At 41.1% G+C, this 20,017-nt stretch overlaps 2 protein-coding genes across 2 annotated transcripts in view; one reads left to right on the top strand and one right to left on the bottom strand.

Annotated features, from left to right (window-relative positions):
* RECQL5 (RecQ like helicase 5) overlaps window positions 1–20,017 on the top strand; it is a 186,409-nt gene that overhangs the window by 62,823 nt on the left and 103,569 nt on the right. The gene's annotated exons all lie outside the window — the stretch shown is intronic.
* SMIM5 (small integral membrane protein 5) overlaps window positions 8,734–20,017 on the bottom strand; it is a 48,981-nt gene continuing 37,697 nt past the window's right edge. The window contains exons 2-3 of the mRNA XM_089654888.1: window positions 12,880–13,036; window positions 8,734–9,597 (exon numbers count right to left, since the gene is read on the bottom strand). Of these exons, the coding sequence (XP_089511014.1) occupies window positions 9,503–9,597; window positions 12,880–13,006 (222 nt within the window). The 5' untranslated portion in view covers window positions 13,007–13,036 and the 3' untranslated portion in view covers window positions 8,734–9,502. The remainder of the gene's footprint in view (window positions 9,598–12,879; window positions 13,037–20,017) is intronic.

The raw sequence follows: 20,017 nt of genomic DNA, 5'->3' as shown, positions 1-20,017 counted from the left end.
TGCCAGAAAGAAGCCTTTACTGCTCCAATGCCACAAAAAAGCCTGTTGAAGCGTGTCAAGGTGTTGTCAGGCATATTGTAACCTGAGGTTACCTGTGGGTGTCATCTTGTGTGGGTGTACCAAGGCCAAACATTCCAGGGTATGTAAACTTTGCTCGGGACCATTTGGGTGATTTCTGTTGTTATGATTTTAAATGGAGCCAAACAACTATGTGATAATAAATGGTTTCATATGTTCACTATCCCTAAATAAAAGACAGTTATTTTGGCATGATCAGCCATATTTTCAATATCAATGCCCAAATTTCACAATTTCTGCCAGGGTATGCAAACTTGTGAGCACAAGTATAAGTAATTTTTCTACATAAATTTAGGCCAAAAATTATACTGCTGCATATCTTTGGTAAAAATAATCCAATTCAGCGTATATTGTTTAGTCTGTATGAAAGTTAGAGTCTACAAGCTATGCTTCATATCATTGAACATTGATCAATCCTGGTGTACTTACTGCGTATCTCACCTTTTTTTGAGGCCCCGAAATGTCAGGACAGTACAAATACCCCCCCCCCCCAAATGACCACTTTTTGGAAAGTAGACAGTCCAAGGTATTTATTAAGAGGCATAGTTGAAGTTGTAATTTTTTCCCACAATTCTGTGGGCTATTAAGAAATTAATTTATTTTTTAAACAAAATTTTCAAATGAAGTTATTTCCCACACAAGACATAGGCATACTTGCAATTACACCCCAAAACACATTCTGCTATTTGTCCTGAGTATGGCGATACCACATGTGTGAGACTTTTCCACAGCCTGGCCACATACAGAGGCCCAACATCCATGTAACACCTTTCAGATGTTATAGGGAGCACCAGGACAATGGAATTACCCACAAAATTACCCCATTTTCGAAAGCAAACAGCCCAAGGCATATTGAGTCTTTTGAACATGTCATTTTATTTCATACGTTTTTGGCAAATATGCACAGAAAATGAAAATGTATTTTTTTTACTCAGTTTTCCATTCATAAGATATTTCTAACACATAGCACGTATGTACCAAGAATTACACCCCACAATACATTCTGCTACTTTTCCTGATTATGGGTGTACCACATGCGTAAGACCTTTTCAATGTCTGAACAAATTATGTACTCAACATTCAACCTGTGTAACACAAAAATCAATAAACACTGTATAGAAAACAATGTACAGGAGTGGTCAGTGAATATATCATAGTGTAGTCTCACCTACAGCAGTTCCTGCCCCCATAGCACAATGCTATGTTCACTAGCCAGGAAGCACAGGAGGCTGAGCAAAGGGTAAACAAAAGATTACCTGTGGTTTAAGAAGAGCATTGGTCCAGGAAGCAGGCAGAGATGTAGTCATCAGCAGCCAAAGTATTTGTCCATGCAGCATGCAGGAACATCAGACTTAGGGCTTCGTTCAGGAAAGAATGGGCACAGGGGTAGAGGCTTTTTCCTATCCAAATTTCTTCAAAGCCTCCGGACTACAAACCCTGATCTGGGAATTACAAAAGCTGGTTTTCTCTACTCGGAAATCTACTCTGAAGCCCCTCACATATGTGAGACTCCTGTGTTATCTTGAATCCCACTGCTAGAGTAGCAGGACAAAAGATCAGTCCCAGCAGCAGGCAAAACGTATGGTCAATTAACAATGCGAGGTCAGCGCAGGTAGAGGGTAAAAACATTGTTGATAAACTATGCTGACGGCAGGCAGAGACATAATGAATGAACAGGCCAGGATCAGTTAAGTTGGAAGGCAGTGGCATGGTTGGTCGAGGCAGCAGGAAAATGATCAGTACAGATATTGAAAACGGGGAAATGGCAAGCTGTTAGAAATATGGGCTAATATTTTATTTACGTGTGATGACGTTGGAAGCAGTCTCTGATGCATAGGCCTGGTTGGGAGGGAAATTGGGGACAATGGATACTAGTGTCCCTTCTAACTCCCCCTGTGCTGCATACCTAATATCTTTTTTGGCATCGTCGCCTGCTTCTGTTGGTGGAATGTTCTCAGGAAAATGGCGTCCTTGAATTCTGCTAACACAATTCGAGCGAATGTTTTCTGGGGAGCATCCTTTCTGGTAGATAAGGGGAAGTGATGATATTTTCTATAAATTTGACAACTTTGGTGGGTCTTTCTGTGGATTTGGTGTAGGTGACATGCGCATTATAAATGTTAAAATGAAAAAGGTAAATTGCAACTTTTTTGTACCAGAAATGGGACATTCTTCTTGCTTAATAGGGCTGTAGCATCTGCTTGTTGAAAATCCACCACCTCCATGTAGAGATTATATTCTTGGATGCATCCAGGCTTTTGAATGGGATGTATCCTGGAATTTCCACCAAGGTGTCACTATGGATGGTGGACAGGATGTACACATCTCTCTTATCACCCTACTTCATGGCCAACACGTCTTCGTTCCTCAGGCTCACTGATTCCCCCTTTTGTAGGCTTGTGGGACTTTGTGGGAACCCCTTCCTGTTTTTTTCGGTGGTGCCACAGGCCAAGGTTTTCTGGCAGTACATGTGGCAGAAAAGGGACAGACTTGTATAAAAGTTATCCTGGTAGATGTGATAAACCTTTTTGAAAAGTGGAAATGTCACGTCCCTGGCAATTTTTCCACTTTGCCAATGTAGATTGGGCTTGTGCTGGGAAACGTTGTCTTCTAACACACGGAACACATACAAATATCTTGTAGCTTTTTGACAAAGCTTGTTGAGCCTTACTCCATATTTGGACCGTTTACTTTGAATGTACTGCATGATTCCCAGCCGGCCTGTAAAATGGACAAGGGATTCATCCACACAGATGTTTTGGGGGCATAAAGTGCAGCAAATCTCTGGGGGAAAAAAAAGGAATTAGTGGGCAAATAGTGTATAATTTGTCATAGCCAGGGTGTTCTCGGGGTGGGCATTGTGTATTGTCACTGAAATGAAGGAAGCGCATGATCATCTCATAGCGTGACCCGGGCATTACAGCTGAATAAATGGGCATGGAATGGAATGGGTTAGTGGACCAGTATGCATGTCCTTTGGGTTTTTTTGTAAGCCCTGTGTTGATCATAAGACCCAAAAAAAACTTGAACTCCTTCACTGCGAGATGTCTCCATTCAAACATATGAGCATAGCATGAATCGGGGTTGTTTTCAATATATTTTTAGCCAAAAAGATTAGTTTGGTCCATAATGAATTGAAGTAAGCTGCTAGGCAAAAATAAATAAAAAATGTCAATTTCTGAAAAATGTCAGTGTTGGCTTGCACACCAGGCTGTGCGGTGAAAGGGGAAATACTTGCTGATCCTGAGTTGGAGGGCAGCCATAATTGGTTTGCAAGAGCGTCTGGGTGATATGCTTGGGCCCTGATTCTTGGGGTCTAATGTGATATTCCAGTGTTGTTACTGTGCCTTTCATCCTGAGATCTAGCACCATTGGTGTTTGCCGATTCAACAGTCGGGTGTATGGCACCGGTTTTCAGAGCACCTTATTCTTTTAGGAGGGACTGTTTTCTCCTCCGGTTCAGTTGCTGATCCACTACTTTTGACGGGTCTGTACGCAGAATCGGATGGTAAAAGCTCACAGCTGCTCCCATCCATCATACTAAGGATTTGAAACACCTCCTCATGATTGTAAAACATTTTGAACATGGTAGACTGCTGATGGGGGTTGTGTGATGGGGTCACTGCTGATGGTGCTACTGATGGGCGATGTGCAACAGGTGCACTGCTGATGGGCGATGTGTGGCAGGTACACTGCTGATGGGCGATGTGTGGCAGGTACACTGCCGATGGGCACTGATGGGTGGTGTGCCGCAGGTACACTGCTGATTGGCGACAGGTACACTGTTGATGGGGAACAGGTGCAATGATGGGTGACAGGAACACTGCTGATGGGCAGATGGGCGATGTGACAAGTGCTTTTTGTTGTGTATACAGTACAAATACAGGTAGATTGATAGCTCAGTGTTAGCTGACTCTCCTCTCCTCACACAGGATCTGTGTGTGTGTGGAGATGGAGCCAGTAACAGTGAGTTACTGGTCTTTGTTTACACTTGTGATTGGACACAGCCGATTACGTGGTAAAGAGCTGTTGTCATTGACTCTTTTTACCCTGATTGGTGATGCGGTGTTCTGAGCAGCACAGCTCACCACTGATCTGGGGGGGACACCATGTGACATCCTCCCAGAACGAGAGCAGACCTGCCCGGCCGTCATTTTACAATAGGCCAGGTGGGAACCGGTTAAAAATGCGTGCCCAAAAATTTAAGTGAATTCTCTACAATAAGGTAAAAAACCTTTTGAGTGCAGCTCTCCCATAGCCCCCCTTATACTTACCTGAGTCGATCTCGATCCAGAGCTGGGCACGAGACCAGCGGCTCTTTTAGCTCTCTTCCTCCTCGTAGGCTCAAAGACAGCAGCAGGAGCTATTGGCTTCGCTACTGTCAATCACAGCCAGTGGGGAGGGAGTGGGGGGGGGCTGAGTCATGCTCTGTTTGTCAAAGGACACACAGAGCGCAGCTCGGGAATGAGCCTGCACTGCATGAGTGCTCCTATAGCAAGTGGTTTGCTGTGGGGGCACAGGGCTGCGCCGGTCCTGAAGAGGAGGATCAGTGCTGCTCTGTGCAAAACTATTGCACAGAGCAGGTAAGTATAACCTGTTTGTGATTTAAATAAAATATGGGTTTACAACCACTTTAAAGTAAACACTGAAATAATAGCTAAACATACTATTTGTTCACTGAAAATCCTGTATACTTTCCTTTGGGTGCAGGGTGCATGTCATTAGCTACTGCGTAATTCCAATGAAGTCCCTAATTTTTACGAGTTTTTTTTTTATATTATTCTGGACATGGAATACTCACCTGAGTTTCTCAACAGTTGAAGGTAATTTTTCAGTGGATTAAAAAAAATTATTTTGTGAAATCATATGGAGACACAGTTATGTGAATTGGTTATACTGAATATGGCTACAACTACACATGAAATAGTAAGAATTTATTAGCAAGAGCTTTAACCTTTTTCTGACAGCTCTGTCAACTAAATTCAGGGTACTCTAATAAAACAAATATACGAATTTACATTTCTTACCAAACCTTTACAACCTTGCATGTAACCACAGCCCTATAAATGTTATTTAACACTTCTTTTGGCATTGTTCTCTGAAAACACAGCTAAAATGAATATGGAATTCTGCTAGTTTAGATTTAGAAATTGCTATTCGGCTCTTTGCTCCAAAAACAAACCCCTGCTGAGAATGGACATTAAAAAATAATTATAACCCACTTTACAAGCAAGTCAGTTTGATCTACGTCAATGTATCATTTTATATTTTATTATATCAAGGGGATTATGCAGTGCTGCACTGGAAAATCACATTCTATCTACATTATATACATTCTTTGGTATTTCTTGTCTTCCTTTAGTTACATATTTTCTGTCTGGAAAATCCCAATTACAGCCAAAATATTTTTTATTCATTTTGGGCGTAGTAGAGAAGGGTTTGCCCCTCTATCAGGCTTTTATTTGCAGTCTTTGTCCCAATTGGGAAAGTTTCTCATCAATCACTTCCTGTCTGGAGAGAAAATGATGAGAAATCTCCCCACTGGGGACACAGACCGCATCAAAATACTACTTTTGAGTAAAACGGGGGGAGCTTAGAACTTCTGTCAGATTATTACTCTGACTTCCTGTCAAGTTATTTCTGTAGTTGGGCTTTAATGTTATTATAAACTCTGTGTACATACAGTAAGGCTCTCCTTGAAAGTACGGTAAATCTATGGTGGCAGGAAAAATACTCTCTCAAATGATGATGTACTATAAATGCCATCCATCTAACTAAGTAAAGGCACAGTTTTTTACATCAGCAGGCAGGCCTATATGCAGCAGAGGCAAAGGGGTGACTTTTAGTTGTATAGTTATCATACGGATGGTATTCACCATTACTGATAAAAACACAGTTAAAGTATTTCATACGTGCCTATACTATATGACCAAAAGTTTGTAAACACCTGGCCAGCACACCTATATAAGCCTATTGGACAGCATATTCTAAAACTATGGACTTTAAAAAGGTCTTAGTAGTAGAAAAAAAAATCTGTAATGGCTTGTCATAATTAGTGAGCAAACGTTTATTTATTACACTGTGATATCTGGGGTGATTAGCTCAATGATAGAAACATTTTTAGTGAATCTGCCAGTCTGAACTGTGATATAGGTCTTGTTGGCCACTTTTATTAAACCATTCTAAAGTTCAACAGGAAAATAAGTTGCCTGCACTGGGGTTTCCAGCATCAAAACATAAAATGAAGATTAGTACCGAACCACCTGACTCTCTCTTCAGCAGCACTGCTTATTAGGCCTTAAACATGGCTCTTGGCTTCTGGTCACTCTGACCATCCTATACAGTACCTTCGCTTTCCTAGATCTCTTAGTTCTCTAAGCCTTTTCGGTTGCAGCACTCTGCTTCATTGGCCCATTCCCTTGGCTCTAGATAGGTGTTCTCCTGATACCCTGGGCTCTCCTAATTCTCCGAGACATCCAGCTTCCACCAGTCCTTGGACTTGTCAGTCTGTCTCTTGATTAAAGCACCACTAATGACTGTGTGCAGCTGTACTCACAGCCTGCTGGTCTTCTGCTAGACCTGGAGACTGGGTTGGAGATTTTTTTCCCTCCCAAAACTCTTTTGAAATCTTCAAACTCGAGAACCCAACCCAAGGAATACTAAAATCCTGAGAAAACCAAAAAAAAACAAATTTTCTACACTCACAATTGATTTTCCAGAGTTCCACACTCTGCATACCCTGTGTCCCTTTTTTTTGTTCTACTTTTACATAGTAGTAGAGCCTTGCACTCTCACAACACCAAAAAAATGTGTTTCGTAGCTCATATACCACTTCAATAATTTATTTGTGTTACACAGAGGTTCAGCGTTTCCGGGTTGCTGGGCAATCATCGATGCAAGCACACGTTGATGATTGGCCAGCAACCAGGAAGCCCTGAACTTCTGTGTAACAAAAATAAAATAAAGACAGGGGTATCCTCCAAACTTGTAGTTTGTATATGGCTTTTACCATTACATCAGATTGTTTGTAATGTCATCAAGTGTTTTTTATCCAATTTTTTTTAGAACAACACATACACCCAATAACACTGTACGCTTACTGCACTATAAAGGCTCTTCCTCCTCTCCTCTTATTTTTCTTTTTTTCCGGTGGACATTGCAGAGTTTTCCACCTCCACAACTCATTTTGTGGAACACCACCCTACAGACATTATTGAGGTGCTGCCCACCCTCTCATTGCAACAATAGTCATCACCCTTGTGGAAAGGCTTTCCACAAGTATTTTAAAGTATCTGTATGAATTTATGTGAAAACATCTGTGAGGTACAAGTACAGCAATGCTGTTGGATGAGAGAACCTGGCCTTCAACTAGCATTTCAATTCATCCCAAAGATGTTCAGTAGGGTTTAGGTCGTCAGGGCTCTGTTTAGGTCTTTCGTGTTCTTTCCCACTAAACTCATCAAACTATGTCTTTATGGAGCTGGATTTATACATGGGCACAGTCATGCTGAAGCAGAAACAAAGGCCTTAACCAAACTTGCCACAAAGTTGGAAGTCCCAGTTTGTCTAGAATGCCTTTGTAAATGTTATGGTAAACTACATTCTTTTGGTCATATAGGCTGGTGTAGTGATCCAATATCCACAAACTTTTGGCCATCTTTTGGGGTTAATTTACTAAAACTAGAGGGTGCAAAAACTGGTGCATTTGTACATGGTAGCCAGTCAGGTTCTAACTTCAGCTTATTCAATTAGAATGAAGCTTTAGTGTCTGAAAAAAACTAAAAGTCAGCAGCTACAAAAAATTTAACTGCTGACTTCAAAAAAGCCACTCACCTGTCCCTCATCTCACCGCAGCAGGGTTTATCCGGCGTTCTCTGTCCCCAGCACCATGTGGACACCTGGCTGTTTCATCTTGCGGCTTCACAGCTGGTCCCAAATGCATGTGCGAGTAGCACTGCGCATTGTGAATGGTCCCACAGTTTTCTGGGACCTGTCACATTTCCCAGAAGACTGTGGGGGAGGAGAACCTCTGCTTTCGGTCACCCAGGCAGCCGGAGTGTGAGCGGTTACCAGTCCAAATAGGGAACTGCCACAACCCCCCCCCCCCCGCAAAGGTGTCAATTCCTAACGGACGGGGAGCGGGGCATGAGTCATTAAAGCTGAACTTCTCCTTTTGTGGGGAGATCTGCTTAAAGATTGACAAAAAAAGTTGAACCTGATTGGTTTCTCTGCAGAGCTGCACCTGATTTTGCACTCTCCAGTTTTAGTAAATCTACCCCCATTATGTTTACACATTATCACAATGTTCTAAACAAAGTTAGGACAAATAAAACAAGAATATATTTATAGTAAAAGCATCATCTTAGCAGAGAAGTGTTGCTTTGGGCACCAAAGACTGTGTGCCTTCAGACATCAGAAATGGAAATCCAGCCCGGTCAAAAGCAATGTAGATAATGCAGACTGTTACTAATCAACAGTACATAGTTTTACAGACTGCTGTTGAATGCTCACATCCATAAATAGATATACACTCATATGAAAGTACTTAAGAAATGTGTAGGTGGTGATATCTGAGACAGGTGCTATTTGAAGAGGAGCTGAATTAATTTTTTTTCTGTATCAGATTTAAATAAGGGTAGGTTATCACAACACAGATACTTTAAAAAGTCTAAAGAAAGTTTATTTACATATTTTGTGGCACATATTTAAATAATTGCAAGTAACCCCTCTCTAAACATTGGTATCCCCTCCAGCCACAGGTGAATCGGGTGCCTGTCCACAAGCACATGCTTACTCCATGCGTTGTATTACCAGGAGAACAAGAAGGCCACACACTGAGGACATCTTTGGGCAAAAAAAAAAAAAAACGCTTTATTCAGGCCACACACACTGCTGACTTCCAACATAAAACCACCCTATACTGATGCATTTCACCTTTATAGGCTTACTCATCGATTCTACGTAGAGAAGGCTCTATAATTAAGCCCGTAAAAAAGTTAGTTTTAAGCCCAGTGACACCACTGATATGCAACCTTCTTTTTCTTCTGGTATTACAACATATTTAAATGGTTGCATTACACCACACAGCCTACTTTTGCCATATTTGTTTGAGCCTAAAGCGTAGGCGATATCTGATAATGTACACATTTTCCCTGAGATGACCAGAAGAAGGACATATTTTAGGAATAATGGAGAGGTCTTTGGTATCAGTAGGCGGCTTGGATTGCGTTTTGGCTTCTTCAGCTCCCATCTCTTCTCAAAACTATGTTAGTGGATATAATAGAACAAAACTGCAGTCCTTTCACACTTATGTAGAAATAATGTCCAGTGTTTCATTTTATGTCATTTTGAAGTCTCCATTTCTTTTCGCTGCACTTAGTAGATTGATCCAAGTGGTACTTGGATAAGGGCTTCTTGTTTCATTTCACACCTCACCTTTTGGCTGAACCCGGATAGCACGCTTCTTATTGGTGCAACAACAGCCGGAACACGCTACAATTACAATCACCAACACTGCAGCTGTGGAAGAGAAAACAGTCACTGTATTGTTTGTATTGAGTATGGCTTAAAGGATAAGTTCACCTTTGGGAACATGTTACATGTTCCACCCATTTTTAGGATGGAACATGTAACATGTTGCCAAGGCTGCAGCCGCTGCCTGCTGCTAGTGATATTGATTTTTTGGGATTATTTGATATATAAGTTTGATATTAAGCACATCTTTGTTTTGATAGCCCACTATTCCCATTTGCTTACCATTAGACCACATCTAGTTGTACATTCTCATTACTATGGCAGCTGCAGGAGTTTATGTATTAGGAAACATAGCTGCCATTGTATTGTTGTTTCTGTAGAACATGTCAGTTTTTGTAGACTACTTTTTATAGTAGCTAGGTAGCAGAAAAGTTGACACAAAACAGCACAGAGACACTCTAGCATTAGTGATTGTCTATTTGGTGAATTTTATAGATTGGATTGAATGTAACTTCTAATACACATAAACATTTTTATTCAAAAAGCAAGTGAAGGCAATCAGTATCAATTGCTTACACATTGTACCTTTACTAAAATCACTGATGAAAAGCAGCATGGCACTTTTAATATTATGACGGTACTTGGGTACCCTCCTTTCTTCAAGTCTCACAGGAGCCAGACAGGATTCTAAGAGCATTGGAGACATATCTTGCCCACTCTGTTTTTGATTAGTAATTTGCGTTGATGGAGTCATCAGGGGTCGAGTCTATATACTTGAAGATCTACCCAGGAACAGCTTGCAGCCTCCACTGATTTTGTAGCTATGCTGTAGAATGGATTACTAAATGGACCTAGCTAGTCAAAGGAGCAGCTGCACAGTGCTAAGGGTAAGTGTTATATTATTTATCACTTGCTTGTCCCACACTGTTTGAGAAGGTTGGGTTATCTAGGTCTGCTTTAAAAAGACACTGTCACCTCATGGCATTTACTGTAATAAGGCCCTTTCAACCCTCTGATATCTCTCTAGTGATGTCATTCTATGTCAGTTTCTACATTAGCTAGGGCAAAATATCATATGCATCTGGGCATAGGGCTGAATGTACAGTGGGGAAAATAATTAAAATAATAAAATAAGTATGTGATTCCCAAGCAAAACATGACTTAATGGAGAAACTCTTGTTGGCAAGCACAGAAGTAAGAAGTTTATTGTAGTTGGTTACCAGGTTTGCACACATCTCGGGGGAGATTTTGATCCACTCTTCTTTACAGATCTTCTCTAAATCCTTAAGGTTTCTTGGCTGTCACTTTGCAACTCTCCAAAATTCAACTCCCTCTATAACTTTTCTGTGGGGTTAAGGTCTGGAGACTGGCTAGGCCACTTCATGACCTTAATGTTCTTCTTCTCCTGTGTTTCCTTGGTGATATGTTTTGAGTCATTGTCATGCTGGATGACCCATCTTCAGTGTTCTGGCTGAGGGAAGAAGGTTCTCATCCAAGATTTTACAATACATGGCCCTGTCCATTGGCCCCTCAATCCGGCAAAGTCGGCCTGTACCTTTAGCAGAGAAACAGCCCCAAAGCATAATGTTTCCACCTCCGTGCTTGACTGTAGGGATGGTGTTCTTAGGGTCATAGTCAGCATTTTTCTTCCTCCAAACATGGCGAGTCAAAGTTAATGCCAAAGAGCTCAATTTTGATCTCTTCTGACCACAGCACTTTCACCCAATCCTTCTCTAAATTATTTAGATGTTCATTGGGAAATTTCAGACAGGTCTGTACACGTGCTTTATTTATTTATTTATTTATCGAGTTTATATAGCGCCAAAGGGTTTGCTCAGCGCTGTACAATAGAGGGGGGACAATACATGAAACAGTACAGTAACATCAAACAGCACACAAGGGGTAAGAGGGCCCTACTCTTTCGAGCTTACAATCTAGGAGGGAGGGGGTAGAGGTACAGGAGGAAATGGCTGTGGGGGATGGAGTGGTAGGAGGAGGGAAGGGCAGCGGCTGTTAGGTGAGGGTGGGGTAGGCTTCCCTGAAGAGGTGGGTTTTCAGGGAGCGCCTGAAGGTGAGGAGGGAAGGTGACAGTCTGATGGATTGGGGTAGTGAGTTCCAGAGGATGGGGGAGGACCTGGAGAAGTCTTGCAGTCGTGCGTGGGAGGAGGAGACCAGGGAGCAAGATAGAAGGAGGTCCTGTGAAGAGCGAAGGGTACGGGTAGGGTGGTACTTGGGAATCAGGTCGGTGAGGTAGTTAGGGGCAGTGTTGTGAATGGCTTTATAGGTCAGAGTGAGTAGTTTCTTGAGAAGGGGGACCTTGCAGGTGATGCAGGATTTCAATCCATGGTGGCATATTGTGTTACCAATGGTTTGTTTGGTGACTGTGGTTCCAACTGCCTTGAGATCATTCACAAGTTCCTCTCGTGTAGTTCTGGACTGATTCCTCACTTTTCTCATGATCATCCTTGCCATATGAGGTGAAATCTTGGCACTCCAGACTGAGGGTGATTGATGGTTATTTTGTATTTATTCCATTTGCGAATAATTGCTCCAACAATTGTCTCCTTCTCACTAAGCTTCTTGTTGATGGTCTCGTAGCCCATTCCAGTTTTGTGCAGGCCTACAATCTTGTCCCTGACATCCTTTGATCTTGCCCATGGTGGTGCCCAAGAAAGATTCTGGGGACAGGTGTCTTTTATACACACAATGAGTTGTCATTAGGAGCACCTTCTTAAATTGACAGAACTAATCTGTGTACCACATGACCACATAGCCAGTTTGTGGGAGCCAGAATTATTGTAGGTTGATAGGGGATGAAATACTTTTTTTTTTTACTCACTGAACTGCATCTCAATGTGTAGCAATTGTATCGTGTTTTTTTTCTGGATTTTTGATTTATAATCTTTTTCTGTCATTTAAAATACACCTATAATAAAAATGATAGATCTTTCATTTCTATGTAAGTGGGCAAACTTACAAAATCTTCCGGGGGGTCAAATTATTTTCCCCACTGTAATCTCCTTGCATGTGACGGTGATTTTGTCTAGCAGCCCATTTCTAGACCCAAATAATGTCATATGGTGTAGTGGGTAACATCAGGTATTTTGGTGCAAGCTGTGACAGAGGAAGGTGCTGCGGGAAAGCGCTGGAAAGGCAAGTATTTTTAGGAGTGGGTTTTTGTCTTTTCACAGACTTTTCCTTGAATCATCAGAAAGTCTTTAAGTGAGAGGTATGCTTCTACTTAAATGAGGAAAAATTTATATTATTGAATAGTTATATAGTAATAAGCAGCATGAAAATACAAAAATACCAGTTCTTTCTACTCACCAATAAAAACAAGGATGATGGTGAATGAAATTATTTCCACAGTGTCTGCCTGAGGGATTTGCCTTAATTTTGTCAAAAGTTTTTGCCCCATGTTCTCCAGCTCTTCTTTTATATCTTTAGAAGACATGGTTGCACAAAGGTTTGTGGCAAAATCTGCCTGAAATAATCAACAAATATACAGAATCAAAATCTATATTTGCAATTGTTTTTTTTTTAGAGTGATCAGTTTTAGATCTAGCCTTACAGTGAGGCAGAACCCACCTCTCTTGAAATGCACGCGCCTATGTGCTTAATCCCAATTTACACAAGTAGTTTTCCTCACCATGGAGTAAAGTGTTGAAAAGTAACAACATTTGAGTCTTTGACCTCCATGTTTAGTCTTTTTTTATTATTTTCAGTTTGTGTCCTTTTACATGCAGTAATACATTGACATCAGTTTGCATTAGCTCATAAGGTATTTAAACCCATTTGCACATGTTTACATCATTGAACTGTTACATCATTTTATGTGTATGTAAACAGGGCTTGTTCACACATGCAGTGCCCTCTGAAGAGAGATCTGTGTTAGAAAGCAAATCTTTTTCTTTTCAGTTTTGTATATAGTAGAGAGAGGGATTAGAACATCTGTCAGGTTTGTATTGCAGTCTGTACCCATATTGGTGACATTCATCTCTATTTGTCCTGTTTATTATAATCAGAGAGAGTGAAGTGAAAGAAAATCCCAAGTTTTGGGTTGTAACCTGAACAGGAATGGAAAGGATATCTGGGGACAAGCAGGGATTCCCTCACTTTGCAGAGATTTCATCTCGCTTCCTTTGAAGTTATGGAATAGAAGGTGAAGGGAAATCTCACCAATGGTTACAGATGGCAAAAAATAACATGACAGTGGTTATAACCTTTCTTTCCTCTATCCAACATAAAAAAAAGTTTTGCATTTAGTTCATCTTTAAGGCAAAAATCTACTAAATTTACCTTCCAAAAAGTAAGTAGCATCTTCAAACTGTTCAGTCACCTTCTAGCTAACAAGTTCTCATATTCAACCTTGTGTTTAAAGGTGCTGAGATTTACACATGGCCCTATGAGCTGTTCCTTAAGCAGCCCATAAATGAGTCAGTTTTTTTTTCGTTGAACGAAAAAATAAAATTACTTGATTCCCCCATCCACATGTTCGAGGTGGATGGGGAAATCCTCCCCACTGAACCTTTGTATTCTTACAATGGAGAGACTTCCCTACTCTCAGAATAAACTGATTAGCATTGCAGGCTATAGTCTGGAAAATCTGACAGGTTGTACAGAAGTCGATTGGTAGATTGACTTCTGCACAACCTCAGTGCCCATACATGGAATGATCTTCAAACAGTTTCTCCTGAACCGTCTGAATTTCAAACTATGTATGCCTGGCTTTAGTTACAAAGTGTCATAGTTATATGACAAAACATGACCAATACAGGTTTGGTTCTAAAGCTTGCCATAGTCAGTTCAAAATTCATCCAGTTCAGCAGGGACTGGGTGACTTTCGATTAGTGTGTGGTTTTGCTGGGGGTCAAGCAAGGAATTTTTTTTTTTTTAATATCGTTTAAAAAAGAAACAAAAATGCCCATCTATGCTCAGCTTTACATTGACAACCTTTTCCTGAACTTTGCAATCGTGATAAAAGTGGAGTTTTACATGGGTTGTGCATCAACCTTCGCAAAATTGTTGGCAGTAGTGAAGACTGCGTTGCCTTTAACTCACAGGTGCTGTTTCTTCAGCTGTCACTGTGTTATTTCAAATTATTCAATGGATCAAGATCTCTTTGCATTCCCCAAGGAATATTATTATCCTTAGAACAAGAGTCGGGTAAAGTGTTTCTAAAATAAAAAGTTTTTTTACCTTAATGCATTCAATGCTCCACTCCCTTCCTAATCCCTAAACATTTATCTGAGTTCTCGATCGATCCAGCAACGTCCTGCCATCAGCATCGCTGCTCTCTTCCTAGCCTCACAGGAGCCATAAGCTCCTGCTGCTGTCAGTCAAATCCTGTAAGTGTGTGTCTATGGATGTATACAGTTTTGACATTTTAGAGTATCCCTTACCTCATTGTCCTCCCCAGTTACAAGATTTCAACAATAAATTTAAAAAAACATCCCCTAGACCAGGGGTCTTAAAACTTTCTAAACAAAGGGCCAGTTTCCTGTCCTTCAAACTTTAGGAGAGCTGGACTGTGGCCAACGGGAGTAGAAAATGTCTTGGTGTCAGTGGGAGTTAACAATGCCCCATCATTGGTGTCAGTGGTAGGAATAGTACCCCATCGTTGGTGTCAGTGGGAGGAATAGTACCCCATCGTTGGTGTCAGTAGGAGGAATAATGCCACATCATTGATGTCAGAGGGAGGAATAGTTGCCCATCATTGGTATCAGAGGGAGGAACAGTGCCCCATTGTTGGGGTCAGTAGAGGGATAGTGCTGCATCATTGGTAGGAATAGTACCCCATCATTGGTATTAGGGGAGGAATAGAGCCCCATCATTGGTGTCAGTGGGAGGGATAGTGCTGCATCATTGGTGTCAGTAGGCAGAATAGTGCCCCATCATTGGTGTCATTGGGAGGAATAGTGCCCCATCATTAGTATTAGGGGAGGAATAGAGCCCCATCATTGGTGTCAGTGGGAGGGATAGTGCTGCATCATTGGTGTCAGTAGGCAGAATAGTGCCCCATTATTGGTGTCATTGGGAGGAATAGTGCCTCATTGTCAGCAACAGGAACTATGCTCCACTGTTGCTGCTTATGGCCTAAGGGCTGGATAAAAACAAGCGAAGGGCCACATCAGCCCCAGGGCCACAGTTTGGAGACCACTGCCCTAGACTGATTTTTAAGCTGGAGTGAGTGAACCGTCTCTGTATGCCTGGCTGCCTCTGCACTGTGTGGGGAAAAAGCCTGTTAACTACACTGGCTCCTACAGGGGTAGTGCCACACCCTTAACAATGGAGTCAATTACTAAATTAAAAACATGATAGAGATTAAATCATTCCCCACCCCATCCACCAAAAGCAAAAGGACAATGTTTTGGCTTAAAATTCCTCTTCAAAGTGAATCTGATCTGGCCTATAACATTTTTGACATACAGACTTGCAGTTGTTTCTGGAAGCATCTGTGTTAGTCTTCCGATCAGTTCCTGTGACTCTGTGGAGTACCTTGGATTTTTCTCCAGATTGATGCCTTTACCGGTGCTAAGCATCCACCCTTGTCATATAACTGTAAAATGCTAGAACTTTTGTTGCTGGTTTGAATGGCATTTGACAGTTGAATGACAGCTTTGGGCTTTGTGCTGGGAACAGAGGGCTTGGGCAGAAGTTAAAGTGACACTGTCTCCAAAAATAATCCATACACATTCACTACGTAATGGCCTTGTAATCTGTTTTTTTTCATGAAATAGTTTTTCTGCTTCCTTGTAACATAGCCACTGAGTTCTCAAACCTCTTCTTTTCCCCCTTTACTTCTGCTTGTTTTGAACAAGCAGTGTAGGGTCAAGTGCACTGTTCTATACACACTACAAATCCCTTAGTCCCTAATCCATTTAGAGAGGGTACATACATACAGCGGGACCATGGAGAATGAACGTAGCCACCCTCTAAAAGGAAGTCAGATCACGGCATGAACAAAATTCTCTGGGAGGATGCTGGGATCAATAGCATGGACTTTTTGTGTTAAGAATACATACTTTAATAAAATATTTTCTTTTAAACCAGAGTGTCACTTTCAGGCACCCATGTACAGCCGAGAATTAGGATCCAGTGGTCTTTACAGTGGCACAGTGATTAAAACTGAAGATTGCACTTTAGCACTGTGGTAACCTTAACATGTTGTTGTCAAATCAGGTTCACTTCAAAATATACTTTTCCTGGGTGATCTGTAGAGCCTGCCACTTTTTTTTTTTTTTTTCTTTTTTTAATTAATATCTTTTAATAAATTTTATTTCGATACATAGATCAAAGCTATACAATTTATTGAAACACAAACAATCCAACTAACTTGTTTACCCCTTTCTTTACCATTTCTGGGAAATGGTTCAAAAATAGAAATGCACGGTTAAGGGATATAGTAGATAAGGGGAAGTTTTTTACATTTCAAGAATTAAGGAGTAAAAAAAAAAGATTTATTTTATACTTTAGATGGATTTAGATATTTTCAATTAGGACATTTTATCTCAACACTCCCCCCCAACCACTGAGTATGCCGGAGGATATGCTTCCATTTGAAAAAAGTTTGACAGTTCATAAACATGTAACTTCTAGAATATATAAGATCCTTATTGAATGGATGGGATCTGAATTTCCATTATTCTTAGAGAGATGAGAAAGAGAATTGGGTACAAAAATGAATGAGCAACAGAAGAATAAATTGTTTAAGTTGATGCACGGGGTGGTGAATATGAACACAGAAATGAACTATAAATGTTTAACCACCTCCCGCCCGCCATATAGTAATATGATAGACGCAAGGCGGTTCTCTCGTTCTGGGAGGTTGTCATATGACGTCCTCCCATTCTCACTGCGCATGCACGGCTCCCAGAACGCACAGCACGGTGATCTGCAGTGTGCTGTGTCCCTCGGACACAGCGGATCAACATTCAATGGAAAGAGCCAAAGATGTTCGCTCGGTCATGTAATCACCTGTGTCCAATCACAGCTGATCGCATGTAAATAAGGAAATGCCGGTTATCGGCATTTCTCTCCCCACGAGCTGTCACTCTGACAGAGGAGAGCCGGTAATCAGCATTCCTCGGAGGGGACATGTGCACAGATCATCAGAGCACTGATGATCAGTGTGCCCTGATAATCTGTGTAGCCCCTGCAGTGCCATCTGTCAGTGTCCATCAGTGCCAGGTCTGTGCTCATCCATGCCACCTGCCAGTGCCACATTTCAGTGCCCATCTGAGCTGCCTTTCAGTGCCGCCTATCAGTGCCAGTCAGTGCCGCCTATCGTGCATCAGTGCTGCCTAACAGTGCCACCTAACAGTGCCAGTTAGTGCCGGCTATCAGTGCCATATATGAGTGCTGCCTTTCAGTGCCCATCAGTGATGCCTGTCAATGCCCATCAGTGCCACCTACCAGTGCCTCCTCATCAGTGCAGCCTATCAGTGCCCATCACTGCAGCCTCATTAGCGCACATCAGTGAAGGAGAAAAATCACTTATTTACAAAATTTATAACAAAAACTAAGAAAAAATGTTTTTTTCTCAAACTTTTCTGTGGTTTTTGGTTTAAGAAAAAAAATAAAAAAACCCAGCGGTGATTAAATACCACCAAAATAAAGCTCTATCTGTCACAAAAAATTATAAAAATTTCATATGGGTACAGTGTTGCATGACTGCACAATTGTCATTCAAAGTGCAACAACGCTGAAAGCTGGAAATTGGCCTGGGCAGGAAGGGGGTATAAGTGCCCTGTAGGCTAGTGGTTAACTAGGTGGTATTGTACACTGAGTGTGGCACATAAAGAGAAGACATGTCACCATTATGTTGGAGGGGCTGTGGGGGAAGGGGGTCAATGGCTCTCATATGGTGGGAGTGTTAAAAAAAAATTCAGAGGTATTGGCAAGATATTCAATATATACAGGAGATTTTGTGGATAACTATTCAAAAAGATCCATGGGCGTGCCTATTTTATAGGATAGAGGTGTCAGTGCAACAATATAAAAATAGCTTATTATATCATCCTAGATTGTAAGCTCGAAAGAGTAGGGCCCTCTTACCCCTCGTGTGCTGTTTGATGTTACTGTACTGTTTCATGTATTGTCCCCCCCTCTATTGTACAGCGCTGAGCAAACCCTTTGGCGCTATATAAACTAGATAAATAAATAAATAAATAAATCTAAGCAGTGCTGCAAAAGGTTTAATCCCCAAATTTTGGCAGGCACTGGACTCCCAACAATGAGAGATTGGATAGAGAGGATTGAGTATATAAATAAAATGGAGGAGTTATACCACATAGATGAAGATAGAATGGAAAAATTTAGAAAGGACTGGAGTAGATGGTATGATTTTAAGACAAATGAAAGATATCTTGAAATAATGGGTGCCCCGGTTGTAGAGTTGGAAAACAAAATTGAATAAATAGAAAGCCGTAATGTGAAGAGAGAAGAGTTTTGACTGTGATTGGTAGACAGGACAGGAAAGAAATGCTAAAGAACTATTTGGACAGGGGTAATTTTATTGGGGTGGGAGGGATAAGGGAGGATGGAGTGAGAGCCTGCCACTTCTGACTGCATGTTCTAGTTTTCTGACTGTCATGTTGAGTTTCTGGCTTCAAAACTTGGATTTACACACCAAAAGAAGCCTAAAGATAAGGAGTTAGACAATGCTGGACTGCATATTTGTCCCAGGTCAGTGACTCACAAAGTATTGTAACCAGTGGATCAGTATAATGGCTAGGCGAAATAAATGTTCAAACTGTGGTCAGTAATGGCAGTCTTAAAGTGGTTTTAGAGGCAGAAGGTTTTTTTACCTTAACCACTTGCCCTCCAGAGGATTTACTCCCCTTCCTGACCAGGCCATTTTCTGCGTTACAGCGCTGCGTTAATTTAACTGACAATTGCGCGGTTGTGCAACGTTGCACCCAAATGAAATTTGCGTACTTTTTTTTACACGAATAGGACTTTCTTTCGGTGATATTTGATCGCCTGTGCGGGTTTTAAAATTTTGCACTATAAAAAAAATAGACCATCAATTTTGAGAAACAAAACTACATTTTTGACTTTTTGCTATTAAACATGTCCAGTAAAACAATTTTAAAAAATCTCGCCATAAATTTAGGCCAAAATGTATTCTGCTACATGACTTTGCTAAAAAAAAAAAATCCCAATACGTGTAAATTAGTTTAAGTTAAAGTTATATCTTTTACAAATGGCGGTATATATACAGTTTTTTTTTTCTTTTTTTTTTTTTCTTTTTACTAGTAATGGCGGTGATCAGCTTATAGCGAGACTGCGGTGGGCATTCTGACATTGGGGGGAACTGACTTGGTGTCACTGACATCCCCAGTCACCAGTACAGTGATCAGTGCTAATAAAACGCACTGACACTGTACTAATGGCACTGGGCAGGAAGGGGTTAACATGTGGGGTGATCAAAGGGTTAACTGTGTGCTGGGTGTTTTTTAAC

The sequence above is a fragment of the Staurois parvus genome, unplaced genomic scaffold (genome assembly GCF_062004578.1).
Source record: "Staurois parvus isolate SC_StPar_1 unplaced genomic scaffold, SC_StPar_1.0 ptg000813l, whole genome shotgun sequence".
Lineage (NCBI taxonomy): Eukaryota > Metazoa > Chordata > Amphibia > Anura > Ranidae > Staurois > Staurois parvus.
The sequence above is the reverse complement of the archived record's forward strand: the minus strand, read 5'-3'. Positions and strand labels throughout refer to the sequence as shown.